Source organism: Monomorium pharaonis, chromosome 11 (assembly GCF_013373865.1).
Source record: "Monomorium pharaonis isolate MP-MQ-018 chromosome 11, ASM1337386v2, whole genome shotgun sequence".
Taxonomy (NCBI): Eukaryota; Metazoa; Arthropoda; class Insecta; order Hymenoptera; family Formicidae; genus Monomorium; species Monomorium pharaonis.
Window position 1 is genome coordinate 16,621,350 of NC_050477.1, and position 14,695 is coordinate 16,636,044.

At 31.7% G+C, this 14,695-nt stretch overlaps 1 protein-coding gene across 3 annotated transcripts in view; it reads right to left on the reverse strand.

The window, feature by feature from the left end:
- Positions 1–2,240: 2,240 nt before the first annotated feature.
- Positions 2,241–14,695, reverse strand: part of LOC105834807 (cytohesin-1) — a 30,666-nt gene continuing 18,211 nt past the window's right edge. For 2 of the 3 annotated variants that reach the window (XM_012677568.3, XM_036293585.1), the window contains 5 exons: positions 8,370–8,975; positions 8,147–8,258; positions 7,552–7,782; positions 3,753–3,822; positions 2,241–3,610 (listed from right to left, as the gene is read on the reverse strand). In XM_012677568.3, the coding sequence (XP_012533022.1) occupies positions 3,523–3,610; positions 3,753–3,822; positions 7,552–7,782; positions 8,147–8,258; positions 8,370–8,975 (1,107 nt within the window). In that variant the 3' untranslated portion in view covers positions 2,241–3,522. The remainder of the gene's footprint in view (positions 3,611–3,752; positions 3,823–7,551; positions 7,783–8,146; positions 8,259–8,369; positions 8,976–14,695) is intronic. The other variant, XM_036293586.1, reaches the window with a different exon arrangement.

The following is a 14,695-nucleotide window of genomic DNA, read 5'->3' on the forward strand; positions in this document are numbered from 1 at the left end:
TAACCTTATAAAGCACTTTTATCGACATCGACAAGAAAAAAACAAGATACAGTCGATCTGTATCTTGTTTTTTTCTTGTCGATGTCGATAAAAGTACGATCTGTAAATTACATAAAATATCCAATATAAATTATATAAAATATCTATGTACTAGCATAAATAATTAATCAACTTTAATGGGCTTTAAAAAGTAAATATAAAATTACAACTCGACAAATACTGTGTGTGAGAAGACATAATTTGTAAATAATCTAAAAAGATAATTTTACATTTGGCCTGTTCTTTTTAACTGCACGGGTGCAATAAGTTAAGATAAGATAAATATATTTTTTCTCATTCTAACTTACTGCACTAGTGTAGCAAAAAACTTGTTTAATTTTTATCATCAATCGTACATACATCAATCGTACATTGGCCTTTTGACAACATAATATTATTGTCCACACAACTATCAGGAAGCAAAGATTGAAAGAAATATCTTGAGAATAAATATTCAGAATATATATTGACAGACAATGCGAATATATCTCGCAGTATTAATTAGACATATTGAGAAAATGATCTCTATATGTAAAAAGAAAAATAACTATAATAACGATTAACAAAATGAATTACATATTTTTAATATTTTTATAAAGTTTTTTTTTAAAATAAATCCTATTAGGGATTGTAATAGACAGTTTTTTTTCAAGAATAGAACAATATTAAAAAATTGACGCTCTACTATCTCTGTTTTACAGTTTTTCATGTTGCATTATCTAACGTATTATATAATTATAATAAGGCGTTTTCGATGTTTTGACTTTTCTTGCATAGCAATGAAAAGTATTTTTCCGAATCATTCATATATGACAGATCAACTATTATGACTAGCTTGACGATCTTAAAGGCACCTGCTTCTCTGTGTGTCACTAACATTTCATCACACACACACATACACACGCACGCACGCACGCACGCACGCACGCACGCACGCACGCACGCACGCACGCACGCAACACACACACACACACACACACACACACACACACACACACACACACACACACACACACACACACACACACACGTACGTATGCATACAACAGGATACAGGAAAATAATAATATAGAGTTACGGAAAGGAGGATGTTAAAAAAGGTCGATTTTCCGATTACAAAAGGAACCTAAAATTTGAGTTCCATGGATATCTATGAGCTGTATAAGAAATGGAAATGACAATCTTTTTTTCTGGAGACCTGTGGAAAGTGTCGAAAATCTGTCAAATTGATTGAAAATTGCGTCTATCTGGAGACAAGTCGAGTCTGTGGCATGGAAAAATTTTCAGTCAAACCAGCTTCTGGTTAAATACTTATCCAATAGTTTTTGAGATCGCTAATAATGTTTCAATATCGGAATCCCGAAATTAAAAATGGCAGATTCAATATGGCGTGACAGAATATTAAATATCGTCACGAATACCACACTCAGCCGAACCTAGAGACATGAACGAGGTAGTGGTGGTTGTTACCTCCATTTTAACTTTTTTTGTTAAAAAAATTTTTCTTTTTGTTTTATTTTTTTGGTTTATAATAATTAATGTTTTTATAATAATTATAAAAACAAAAAAAATAAAATAAAATAAAATTTTTAACAAAAAAATTTTTTAAACGAAGACAATCACTACGTCCTCGTTCGTGTCTCTGGGTTCGGCTGAGTGTGGTATTCGTGACGATATTTGATATTCTGCCACGCCATATTAAATCTGCCATTTTGAATTTCGGGATCTTGATATTGAAACATTATTAGCGATTTCAAAAACTATTGGATAAGTATTTAACCAGAAGCTGGTTTGACTGAAAATTCTTCCATGCCACAGACTCGACTTGTCTCCGGATAGACGCAATTTTCAATCAATTTGACAGATTTTCGACACTTTCCACAGGTCTCCAGAAAAAGACTGTCATTTCCACTTTTTATACGGCTCATGGAACTCAAATTTTAGGTTCCTTTTATAGTCGGAAAATCGACCTTTTTAACATCTTCCTTACAAATTTCATCACAAAACAGTGTAATCACGAATACTTTATCCATATAAAATTATATTATTCTTATTCGAGAATGATGTAAGAAAGCTACGTATAATCATAAATCATGAATATTTATGTGTGTATGTGTGTGTTTACACACCACGCGCGCGCACGCGCGCGCGCGCGCACACACACACACACACACACACACACACACAATAAAATCTATTAATTTCTTTTAATATTTCCTTTATTTATAATTGTTTTAAGATTGATAGAGTTGCAGGTTCCCGCTAGATCTCACAAAGGATCCTTGATTTAAGTTAGTTACATATTAATCATTTTTGCAGAATTTTATACACAAAATTGTACACAGTTATGTATGTATGTATGTATGTATATGTGTGTGTGTATGTTGTATGTGTGTGTGTGTTTCCATTCGTTTCTGTGCTATGTACGGAACTTTTCAAACCAAATAAACATTATAAGTTAGCTAATTATGCTGTATTCATGAATTATACAAACATGAATAGTCAAAAACAATGTTGTCTATGTAGAAAACACATTATTTAATTTTATTTTGTACATATTTGTTTAAATAAATATATATGAATAATGATCACATAAAGTTATCAAGTACTCGATTTTGTTTTTTTATAATATAAATAAAAATTGATTTATCTTTTATTAATGCGATACAGGACGTAATATTATTTTTATCTTATATGAAATATTATCTCAAATATTACCTTCTAAAATCAGATAGAGCTTCAACAGTGTCTTAAAGCTGCCGGAAAATAAGAAATATTCCATTTTTCTCTGTTATAACTTGTTCTCACTTAATATGTTGATAACAAATGTGACGCTAAAAGCGTTTATTTTGTGTTACCAACAGGACAATTTTTGAGATTATTGATTTTTTAGCAAGATACAAAATTGTAAATACAAGTCGAAATTTCTTTTTCACATTTTATTTTTGTGTCGATTAATTCAATTGACGATTTAATTATTTACAAAATAAAAACTTTGATTTTTAATATGTAAAACTATCATGCTCTTTTATGAAAGGGTACAGAAGCAAGTTTATTCATTAAATTAGTAGAAATGTAACCAGGCCTCTCTAGCGCATCGTTTTTTTTTACACTGACATAATGCCAATCGAGGATCGCGTTATAATGACACGATATCATGTCTTATATGATGTTCGTTTAGGTCTAGATATTTATTTTGGGTTGCGCCAATTCTATATTTCGTACTCAATCTACGATGTCATATTAACGCTGTAATCTGTGTATGCAGTCACAACGTTTACCGCAACGATGTTTCGTGTGATATCACAATGTATGATAATTATCAGCATAGCTTATAATGCTTTTGGCGTTTTCTTTCTTTCTCGATGATTCTTTGCCATCATCATGTAATTTGGTTGTATTCGACGATACCATACCATGGATCGCGAATAAACAGTCTTCTGATCCGCCGAGTTTCTCAAGAAATTCGGCTTGTGGCAGCGCTTAACTCTTTGAATGTACATTTGTTTTTTGTGCTTTTTTCTTTCGTGCCGCCAGCATGTCATAGAAAGGATTATGCGATATACTTTGTCTGAAAACATAAACAGTAATATTTAAAAAAATACGTTATTTTATAATTTTTTATTTTATATTTTACTGCATTTTATTACAAGAATACAATAGAGTATATATACAAACATATAAAATGATAACCCGCTCTCATTTCAACTTACCGTACGCATTTGATCCATTCGTCTTTTTCTTCGTCGGTAGCTGCGGACATTCGGTATACCGTATGTTTTCCTAATTGTAAATAATTATATACAAATAAACATTTAGTTAAAACATACAGAAAGTGGACAAAATAATATGAACACCTGACATATACATAATATTTTATACATAATTTATTTATTAATAAGATATTGGGCCACCATTTGCTTTTAGAACTGCAATTCTTCATGAAATAGATTCGTAGAGTGTTTAAATATATAGGTGTGTGAATTAATTCGGTCCGTTTTTTTTCTTCCAAAAAGACTTTAGTGTAAAAAAAAGAAAAAAGTACACTAATCAAAGTATTTGCCATCGCTTGCTATTTTTTATTATTATTTTATCCCATCTGTCTGGCAGTTGTTGTATTTCGTGACGGAAAAACGACTCGTCCTTCGAAGTGATTCATTCATTGAGCCACTTCTCTATTTCTTCATAATTGTTGAAGTGCTGGTCCAAAAGCCCGTGTACTATCGATCTGAACAAGTGATAATAGGATGGAGCTATGCCTGGTGAATACAGCGGGTGAGGTAAAATATCCCAGCCAAGTGCTTCCAAGGTGGTCTTCACAATCTTTCCAACATGTGGCCGAGCGTTATCGTGCTGGAAGATCACTCTATCGTGTCCCTTTGCATATTCCGGCTACTTATTCTTCAATACGTTGTTTAAACGGATCAATTGTTGTTGATAAACTACGGTAGTGATGGTTTAGCTCTGTTTTAAGCTCATCATCGATTAGCGCCTGTAATTCTTACGTCTGAACGACGTTTGTCATCAACACTGAAATCATCAATTTTGAAACGTCAAAACCATTCTCTGCATGATTTATCGGTTGGAGCACTTTCACCATAAGCTTCTACGAGCATTCGATGAACTTCAGCGGCTGATTTCTTCAAATGAAAACAGAAAATGAGAACTTCCCGAAAATGATGTTTTTGGGGTTCGAATTTCGTCATTTTCGAATCAGATAAATACGATGTAATTGTTATAAACCCAAACGCTTATCAACTGAATATTATTGGCAGATGTCAACACTAAACCATAAAGCCTTTTGCAGACATAAGTTAGAAAATTACATAGTACATCAATTGACCGCCAGATGGACCGAATTAATTCACACACCTAATAGTTTTCAACGGAATGTTGTTGTCTTATTTTTTTAGCAAAACATTCGCCAATTGCTTCAATGTAGGAAGTAAAAATTTTGGCGACTTTCTGCTAAAAAAAATCTCCCCATAATGGTTTAATTATATTAAGATCTGGCGATTGTGCTGACAAGGGAAAATGTGTGATGATATTCCGATGTTCCACAAACGAAGACTGAACCTTTTTAACTTAGTGTCTAGGCGCATTATCATCTTGGAATATGGCAGTGTTTGGCAGCAATATGCTGCTCATAGTAAGAACTTCATCATTGAGCATGTCGAGATATTATTTCGCAGTAATCCGGCCTTGATGGTAATAATGAGATCAGCTGAATACGATATAGCTGTGCAAATTATAACGAAATCGCCCCTTGACTGTGGGAAGCAGGCAATCTGGATTGTAGGCTTCTTTTAAGTTTTTCCATATATAAACCCTGTCGTATGAAATAATGATGATTCGGATCATGTCATATTCTTCCAATCATCAATTGTCCAGGTTTTATGATCGTCGCACTTCTTTCGCAGTGTTGGCTTTTGTAATAAAGGGTTTCGAAATTGTGGCCCTTCTATGAATGTTGACGGAGCTCCCGCCGTATTGTTCTTGTTGAAATAATATTGCTTATGTGAGTGTCAAATTCTACTATTACCTTTGCCGCAGTAGTTTTACCATATGTTGTTTGATCATAATCTTTCTTAATGTTCTATTCGGCGGTATCTATTCGGCGGTTAACTTTGACTTTTGCCCTTTATTCCTCTTCGCAGATAACGTTTTATTTTACCATGTTTTGTGAAAGCCGTCATCAGCCGTAGATACCCAATGAGCACACAATATTTTTAAACGGTTTTTAAATTTATTTTTAATTATTTTTACATTATTAGCGTTCATTGTACAAATAATATTTATTTAATGTTTATTAAACATTTGTTTTATATTAATTATTTATTTCAAATAATGAATTAGAAAAATATTTATAAAATATTTATTTAATGTTTATTTGATATTTATAAATTAATAATTTATTATTTATTAATTTTTCACTAAAAATAGTGATTTAAGAAAATTATTTAAGTAATATTTATTTAATATTTATGTAATATTTATTTAATATTGATTTAATGTTTATGTTACAATAATTAATCACTTAAAATAATGATTTAGGACAAATATATAACATATAATTAATGTTTTTATAATATTAACTTAACATTTTAATAAATTGTTTATAATAATATTTACGTAATATTTATTTAATGTTTATGTAATAATTATTTCACATTCAAAAAGTTTAAAATATTTAAAAAAATATTTGACTCCTGGTTAGGAAGCTTCACTAATTGTGAAGCGTAAATCAAGTGTAAAGGAACAATGAATCTATATAATGAGTATTAAAAGCAAATAAATGGAGCTTCTAAGAGATACAAATTGAAACATCAGAACATATATAAAGAAAGTGGAGATTAAGACAATATATATTGTACTTATCCAAATAATATGCTATATTAACAATACTCAAAAATGATAAAAAATGACATCTATCCTTTATTTTTTCACGAACAGAGTAAAAATAGATCTTTTCAGTTATTCCACATCTAAGTTATTCCACATGCAGCTATTTCGCATATGTAAAAATCAGTAAAAACTTTAAAACTTTGATTGAATTATAAAAATATAAGTTAACTATACATGTTTCATCCTTCTGACAACATCTATTGAAGTGATTTATAACAAATATGTATGCATAAACATGAAGTATTTATGGATCATTACGAAGTGTTAGCTAGATTGCGTACGATCTTCGAAGTCAAGCAACGTCGACGGTGGTTAACAGTTGGAGGGTGATCGTTTTTTTTCGGGCGTATAAATTAAACATGTTCTAACAGGTACAAAGGTGGCTTGGCTGAAACATGTATTATAGTCTTCTCCCCTAAATTATCGTAAAAATTAAGCGATGCTAGACTGGTGAGGTTACGTTGAATTTATCAAAATTATTAAATAATGCAACCAATTTTTTTACTCTTAAAACATTAAGCAAATGTTTAGTAAATATTCAAAAAAGAATTTGTTTAAACGTTAAATAAATGTTTATTAAATAATAAAAGAATTTTTTTTAAATGTAAAATAAACTTTTTTTTCACGAGAAAAAGGGGATCGTTACCCCATTACTTACATGTTTTTTAATATGTTTTAAAAATGTTTCTTAAATATAAAAAAAAATTTTTTTCAAGCATCATTGTGCTTATTGGGAACTGTCATTTGTAACACATTAAACAGTTTAGCTGGTTTCGTCACAGACGCTCCCGCTAACCGAGCACTAACTTTGTTCTCTTTCAAAGTCTGACAGGTCACACATTTTCCGCTTGTTTTGATCGTCACAGAACAAAGCATGTAATACATTAAAAGATACCCTAGAAGGCTTAGTGAGTAAACTGCTCAATAAATACGCATTGCATCATTCACATTTGGGCAGTGTTGTAAACATAGAAAAATGTATAATATATAACATGGTGTTCATATTATTTTGTACCTTCTGTATTCGTTCTCATATAAAAGTACAAGTATAATGTTAAATCTAATTTTATTATATTTTAATTAATTAAATTTCAAGCAAAATAATACCTTCGACGACTTTTCCTTCGCTATCAGTCTTACATGCCTTTATAAATTCGGAGCCAGCAGCATACAATTCAAAACAGTGCGGTTTATGGCGGTCTTGAATCTCTCGAACCTGAATATTCTCTAGTGGAATGATACCGCGTGGTTCCTTGTCCGTTGTATACTCGAAGTAGTATAAACAATTGTCATTTAATATGAACCATCGCCTCTTCCAACTTTTGTAACGTCCGCCTGTAACAATAAAATGCAAGATATATAGGATTAAGAAGCTATAGTTTTCACAAAGATGTTATTTACCTGCTGTCTCCATCAGGGCAGCAGAGGAACAAAGTGGTACAATGTAAGAATAAATGTTCTTTTAACGATAAATGTGACAAAAGGAATGAGATTGAGGAATATAGAGATATATAAAATATATCCTTCTCATCTTCTATTTATTATTTCGAAATCTTTTATAAAACAAAACTAAACAAGTAAAAAAAACATTAAAAATTTTGAATACTCGTATAATATAATCATTCTAGTTTTTTGTGAGTTTATTAAGAGAAAACGAAAATGATTGTTCTAAAAAATTCGTGTGAACATGAATAGTAATTACCTTGCTTCCATAGCCATCCCTCTTTATCAGGATTAAAGAAGGTGTGCATCAAGTCGTTACCATCATCTTCTGGTATTTTGAATGGTTCGGTTTTTATACTCTCGTATAGACTCTGAAAATAAACATGAATAATTAATTAAGCATATTTATATTAAAAATACTTTTAAATAAGAGACAAGAAGGTATATATCTTGGACTGGTTTTATAATGAAAGTATACCTACCATAAGCAATTCCCGCGGTAAATCTCCGCCATTGTTAATCCCTCGATTCATCGAAATAAATTGATCTACGGTGGGCTTATCCTTAACGCTCGGATTATGCAACGAAGTGTTCAACATGATGATGGCAAAACTTAATACGTAACAAGTGTCCGTATTGGTGAAAATATTCGGGTTTAGCTGGCAGTACCTTTGAGCGAAGCATTCCATCATGCGATCGATCTTCTGTGCTTCGCCGGGCAGTCGGAACGACCAGAGAAACTGTCGTAGAGCTTGTACCAATATGAGATCTGTAAAGTCATGCAATTCGACGAAGGCTCGCAGCACGCGTTCGTTGAAATCGTGCCGTTCACCGAGATAGTCGCCGATCGCAGTTTTGTTGAGGCCCTCACCCTTGTATAGAAACTGAGCAACATCTTCCGGTGTCGGCGTCAACAGGTTGTGCTCTATCAGGTACTCGATACCTTTCTTGGGATCCATATTGAACTTTTTGCGCCCAATCGACATCTGCTTGGCCTTGTTGGACGGTTTAGTCTCGTCGGTCGTAAGTCCGCCGCCCTCCATTGCCTCCATTTCTGCCACAACCTCGCCCAATTCATCTTTCAATTGCTGAAAACAAATCATTCGGAATAAATTGCAAAAGCAATTTAAAATAGATCTTATACTTTTTAATAGTCTTTTTAAGATTTCTCAAGAGTATACAATACAGATCTTTTACAATATACAATTTTTGGATTACGAAAAATTCCGATCTACTCGACATTATTAACGGAAAATCATCGAAATGTATAGAATGTATAATACTCTACATCGACAAATGACGCGATTGTAGACTGCGCACGGCTTCATTGTACAACTCAGCGGCTTCCTGCTTTGCTCGAATACCGGTTGACACCGTCCGCCTATTTCCCATCCTATGCGCTTTAGTTCAAAGTACATTCCGCAAATATTTAATAAGCAAGATCGTATCTTTTTCAGAGTTTCGCGACAATATCAAGCGCTGAGTTAATAATATTAGTGAGTAACGGAACATTACTGTGTCGGCACATAAGTCATGACAAATGCAAATTATCTCGTGTATGTACGTCTCTAATCATATTAGGCATCACGTTTACCGCAAGTATGCTACAATACGTTTTTATCGTTTTCATAAATTCTTTTCGAACGTTTTGATTGACAATGTTATTAGGTAGCCGTGATAAATTTATTCCAATAAATCTTGGAGACTCTTATTTACCTTATTTGTTTTTTTATATACGACTCATTTATCACCATTTTTATTTAATAAGACACACGCACGCGCGCGCGCACCACACACACACACACACACACACACACACACACACACACACACACACACACAAATTTTCTAAAATTCCTATTCCATAAACGTTTTATAGATTGTATTTAAACATTTTCTTGCAACAGTTTCTTTTATATTGATCCTCCAATTTTTCTCTTCTCTCTCATTCTCTCTCTCTCTCTCTCTCTCTCTCTCTCTCTCTCTCTCTCTCTCTAAGAAACCAATTAATTGATACTTTCAGTTGAGGGAAATACTTCATATTATTGTAAACAATGTTCTTTTACTAATTCTCCCTTTGTAAAGATCCTTCTTGATCAGAAATCAATCAACCTATCGTTAAGAGTCTGCTTGTCAATTTTTAACATTGCAATCACACTTTATCTCCGAATAAAATCATTTGTGCTGAAAAGTCGGTTATTTGTTAAATATTACATGCTTATTTCACTCGTAATAGCTCATCATTATCTATATATTTACAATTTATGACAAAATGATATTTATGAAGATATTTATATAACCATGTGTTGCTATTATTTAATTTTCGAGTTGTTTTTTGAACTGACAAAAGACATTTTCAAGTTGACGAAAAAATTCTAAAATTTGTCAATTCGTCCGTAGACATATATGTTGGAATCTTTTTTCTATAAAATCATTTCAGGAAAAAAAAAGAGCCAACCGGAAGTTGTTGCGCGTTGTTAACCGATTCGTTAATGGGTCGCCGCGATAACAACAAGGACAATAACTTAGTCACTAGTCGGCTCTGAGTAGTATTGTCTGTAAGGTAGTAACATTTCTTTTGTACTTGTCGGTGTGCATCCGGTCTCACGATAGGAAGGTCGCTGACGACGCGCGAAAAACCGGTATGCACCTTATGCATTAGAAATTATACGTACTTGATTTTTGAATTATAAAAAGCCGAGAGAAACTTTTTTTCAAAACCGTATACATACTGTTCTTTAGAAAGGACATTATTTGAAAATTTCATCTCGTTTAATCTATTAAGTCCCAAGCGGACAGTTTTCTGTGACTTTTTCCAATGCTATTTCCCACTAAGCAAGAAACATTGATCAATGTTTTTGAAATGTTAATTTTCGAGAAATTTTTTTAACATTATAACTTAAGGGGATGCTAAAGTGCTCGTCAAACTTGATCGGGGTCGATAATGTAGAGTCATTCATGCATATCATTAACAAGATTTCGTATGTATTTCTTTTATTAATTCGGAGATCCTTTTCCAGAATTAAAGTACACGTATCAATATCATCACATAAACTGGATTTTATACCGAGAATAAACAAAATGTTTTTCAGATTGTTCTTTTTCTAATCTATATCTGAATTTGCAGTTATAAAAAGTTCATGAAACAAATCTTTTTTCTAGACTTTTAATTTTAATTTGAATTGCACAATATTGTTCGTATATGTTATCCCTAGAGGAATACGGTTTTATTTTGTACATATACAGGGAGTCCCAGAGCATACTGGTCACTGTTCATAAAAAGGTAGATGGGATCGAGATGAACATAAAAGTTCAATATTGTTGTGGGTTTGGTCTGCTAATAATCGAGATATAAATTTTTTAAATTATGCGAATGAGAGCGCGCTTTGCGCGCCGAAGGAAGGGCTCGAGCCGCTCGAGCCATAGCACGACCTACTGTCTCAAGCATTGGCTGCCGGCGGCGGCGGGGGGAAGAAGGAGAAGCGTGGCGTCGTCGCCGTTCCCACGTCTCGCCGCACCGCACCTAAGCTCGCGTCGATGGCTGCTACGCACACTCGCGATTACATGACGAGATTATAAATTATTAATAAAAATAGGACAAATTTAAATCGCAATAAACTTTTGTAAATAAGAAAGTCGAAAGAGAGAAAGCAATGGAAACGTATGGAACCTGCAAATAATATAATATTTGCCGCATCAAATTCTCTCATCGTTTTTTATGGAATATTAAATTAACAAAGATTTATCACGATTGATTCTTTATACATTCTCCTTTCGTAACCATCTTATTAGAAAATTACGAAATGCACGAAATACTATCCCTAATATGCACTCTTTGTAAAATAACACGATAGAAAAATATTCACGTTTGATCTAACGACTTCAGGATAAATTATTCGATGCAACTTCTACGATAATTATAGGTAATTAGAGATCAATGTTATGTCAAGTATCGTTAGTATGGTTAACTAGAAATGATTTTCTCTTGTATATGATAGAGAACTTCGAATTTCTTCTATCGTTAATACATTATAAGTCACTGAAAATCTGTCGTAATTAATAATGCAATTAAAGGTAGAAGAAACTGTAAGTTTTCTATGGTTATAAAAGAAAATCCTTCGTTGTGTTAACAATACATGATATTGAACATTAATTTTTAAGCATAATTATCGTAGCATTGCGCCTAAGCTATCGTGAAATCGTTACATCAAGAGAGAATATTTTTCTGTGTTATTACAAAGAGTGTAACATACTATGGATAAGTATTTCGCGCATTTTAGTATGACACCTCTCTCTCCCTCTCTCTCTCTCTCTCTCTCTCTCTCTCTCTTTCTCTTTCTTTCTCTCTCTCTCTCTCTCTCTCTTTCCCTCTCAAGCACTACGTAGTACACAAATACAATAAATATTACCACGTTTAACAACATCTTTAGTTTGTACTATTCTACTTTCATTATGTGTAATTTGAATAAAATAAAATTTTAACAATTATCATTTCTTTATATTTTTAGTGTTACACACGATCGAAAAAAAAATTATCAAAAATTATCACTAAAACTGCGCTAAATAATCAGCACGATACTTTCTTTCTGAGTGTCGTATCGTGTTTAATGTTAAAAATGTTAAAAAATAGTAATATTGTTAAACAAATTTTATGACATTTAATGAAACTCTAATAATATTGATTGGAACTGTTGTTGAAAATGACGTTTATCGTGTTTCAGTAAATACTTTAGAGGGAAAGATATTCCTGCTAAATTACAAAGTATAAAAGTACAAAGTTCAATTTTACATACGAATCAAGAGTAAATAAAAAATTCAATAATCAATAAAAGAATTCAGAGTTTCTTCTACCTTTAATTGCATTATTAATTACGACAGATTTTCAGTGACTTATAATGTATTAACGATAGAAGAAATTCGAAGTTCTCTATCATATACAAGAGAAAATCATTTCTAGTTAACCATACTAACGATACTTGACATAACATTGATCTCTAATTACCTATAATTACCGTAGAAGTTGCATCGAATAATTTATCCTGAAGTCGTTAGATCAAACGTGAATATTTTTTTATCGTGTTATTTTACAAAGAGTGCATATTAGGGATAGTATTTCGTGCATTTCGTAATTTTCTAATAAGGTGGTTACGAAAGGAGAATGATAAAGAATCAATCGTGACAAATCTTCGTTAATTTAATATTCCATAAAAACGATGAGAGAATTTAATGCGGCAAATATTATATTTTTTGCAGGTTCCATACGTTTCCATTGCTTTCTCTCTTTCGACTTTCTTATTTACAAAAGTTTATTGCGATTTAAATTTGTCCTATTTTTATTAATAATTTATAATCTCTTCATGTAATCGCGAGTGTACGTAGCAGCCATCGACGCGAGCTTAGGTGCGGTGCGGCGAGACGTGGGAACGGCGACGACGCCACGCTTCTCCTTCTTTCCCCCGCCGCCGCCGGCAGCCAATGCTTGAAACAGTAGGCCGTGCTATGGCTCGAGCGGCTCGAGCCCTTCCTTCGGCGCGCAAGGCGTGCTCTCATTCGCATAATTTAAAAAATTTATATCTCGATTATTAGCAGACCAAACCCACAACAATATTGAACTTTTATGTTCATCTCGATCCCATCTACCTTTTTATGAACAGTGACCAGTATGCTCTGGGACTCCCTGTATATTGTAGATTTTGTATATTAAGCAAATATTGTCATTAAGTGACAGCTCTACGTACCAAAAATAATTTTTTTTTCGTTTTTTATATTAACTCGACCGTTCCTTTAGATTTTGATGCATACTTTAATTCTGTAAAAGAGTTTTGCGATTTTATTAAGTCAATTAAAAGATTAGTTTAATGAAAAATGTCGGTAAAACAGACGACTTTAGGATTCCCTTAATGTTTCATAAATATTTTTCAAATGTTACTGAATAATATTGCTGTCTTGTATATATTATTAAAATATTTTAAAAACATTTATTAGATGTTATTTAAATGTTATTGAACGTTATAACATAATTATATATATATATTCTTAAAATATTTAATAACATTTAAATATTTCTAAATAATTTTACAGATATATAAATTAAAATATTTTTCATGTGTTTATAATACGAATTATGTTATCATATAAATTATTCATTTTTTATATTTTTCTCGTACATATCTATATTTATGTATTATATACATATATATATCAATCGAAATAATTATGTCTTTTTTTAAAATATGATCATGTGTTTGTCATGTGTTTTGTGTTGCAACGTTTACATTACGTTACGTTAATTAATAATCTTACACTAACTTTGTTATTGAATTAATGTTATGAATTATAACCTGGCGGAAAAAATTCCTGAATATCTAAAAATATTTACTGAAAGTAAATATTTGTAGGATTTTTTGTTTTATATAAATATTATTTTTTATAGAAATTTTCAAAAAAATAACTACAAATTACTATTTTCTATTAATATTTTATAATTATAATTTATAATTAATAGCTTTATCAGACAAACAGAGTAAAAACATGTTTTTATAAGTTATTCCACATGTTATTTCGCATATGTAAAAAATTAGTACAAAAACTGCAAATTTATATTTATTTATAAATATATTTTTTAACAAAGTAAAAGAATATAGTGATTGAGAACCAGCCCATTTGAAAAAAATTATTTAATTTCCAGTTTCATTTTTCTCATATCTATTAAACTAATCTATAACTAAATATGTATTCATGAGCATCAAGTTCATGGATCATCATAAAGTGTTGAATTGCGTAGGACTTCGAAGTCAAGCAATGACGT